The sequence below is a fragment of the Acyrthosiphon pisum genome, chromosome X (assembly GCF_005508785.2).
Source record: "Acyrthosiphon pisum isolate AL4f chromosome X, pea_aphid_22Mar2018_4r6ur, whole genome shotgun sequence".
NCBI lineage: Eukaryota > Metazoa > Arthropoda > Insecta > Hemiptera > Aphididae > Acyrthosiphon > Acyrthosiphon pisum.
The window spans coordinates 61,354,628-61,356,278 of NC_042493.1; the positions used below are offsets into that span (position 1 = coordinate 61,354,628).

The 1,651-nt window shown below is 28.8% G+C and overlaps 1 protein-coding gene across 1 annotated transcript; it reads right to left on the reverse strand.

The window, feature by feature from the left end:
• Positions 1–1,232: 1,232 nt before the first annotated feature.
• On the reverse strand, positions 1,233–1,651 carry LOC115033817. Its single transcript, XM_029487969.1, has one exon. The coding sequence runs from the start codon at positions 1,602–1,604 to the stop codon at positions 1,248–1,250; it is 357 nt and encodes a 118-aa protein (XP_029343829.1). The 5' UTR covers positions 1,605–1,651; the 3' UTR covers positions 1,233–1,247.

Sequence of the window (1,651 nt, forward strand, 5' to 3'; positions counted from 1 at the left end):
AGTTCATTTCAAGCATTTTCTACATCCTCTTCTGGTACAAAACTAAGTGCTGCCATCATTCTAATTTGCAAAGCAAATTCCGAGTCTTCCATGTACCTTTTTTGGAATCCTAAATTTTGCAAGCGTCTCCAAATGCTTTGCCATAGATGAAAAAAGCACCCACGAACTGATGTGTTGGTAAAAACACTTTGAATCGCATTAATCGCAGCTTTTTAAAAATCAACCATAATTGATTTTGGATTTAATGATTCGTTCAATGTTTTTAATGCATTGTAGAAATTAACATATGTGGTTTCAGTTTTATTTGGTAGCAATGCAAATATTGATGGAAAAACTATATTAAATTTAATTCCGTGAACAGTGTAAATTTGGTAAAATAAATTTGGTGACGCAGAAAAAGTGCCATCGGCAAACCAGTGCTCATATTTTTGTAGAAGTTGTAGGTTTTTTTGGGTGGAGAAAATTAAAATTCTATTTTCTACAGGACCACTGTCGAACAATAAAAAAGGTTTTCCGTCAAATGTTGTTCTATAATCGTCTGGTATGATCAATTCTAATAAACTTTTTGGGTTTGGTGGAGCAGCTTGTTCTTTTTGTCGAATACGCCGTACTGTTCTCTTTAAGACAGACAATGATGTCATTTGCCCTGCAGCAGCACTTGCAAACTATCCAATTTAAAAAAAAAACATACATTTTTAATTTAATTATATAGATATATTTTATAGGTATTTATATTTTAGGTATTTTAAAGTATTTTATATTATAGTTATAGGTAGGTACACATTTATTATTATCGCTATACAAAAATACACACTTTATACAGGTCGGTCGGTGTGTGAGTGCAGCGTACGAAGCAGTTAGGTGACCGGGCGCGCGTATTTTCCTTTTTTAGTTAATTTTCCGGTATTTTTAATAAATTAAGTTCCGATAATTCACATATTTTAACTTTGTTTCAATCAACATTTTAATTTTTTTTTATTAAATAAACACATTTTTATGCATGTAAAAACTAATGTACTAATGTATAATATCCTATACTATCTGCAATATAAATATAAAAATTGTAAAAACTAATGTACTAGGTAATGTATAATATCCTATACTATCTGCAATATAAAATATATAAAAATTAAATTAAAAACCATTTTATATTGCATTATTTGCATTTTAAATTTTAACTTTAAATACTTATAAAAAAAATCTTATGTTAAAATATACTATTGATACTGAGAAGGATTTATTTAATATTAACTTACAGATGTCGAAGCTGAGCTAATTACAGCGCGAGTACTCAAATCCACATTTTGCGTAGCCATATTTATGATCAAATTAACGGCTTTGGCAGCTTCAATATTTCCACAATCTTGTACATGATTGTGTTGTATTTCTTTAAGTATTTCATTATTAAGAGAATGAATACGACCTTTACATTTCATTTTTTTATATTGGTCACATTTCCATATAGACTTTTCTTCGGTTCCAAATTTTTCAAAAGTATACATATAACCGTTACAAATTAATTTTTCTTTGCCTTTTTCACTCTTTATGAACTCAATTATTATAAAATAAAAAAACAGTAAACACACACAATAACGTACTAGCATGGACTAACAAATGCAAGTATGTAATGACAAATTGGTACGACCATAGG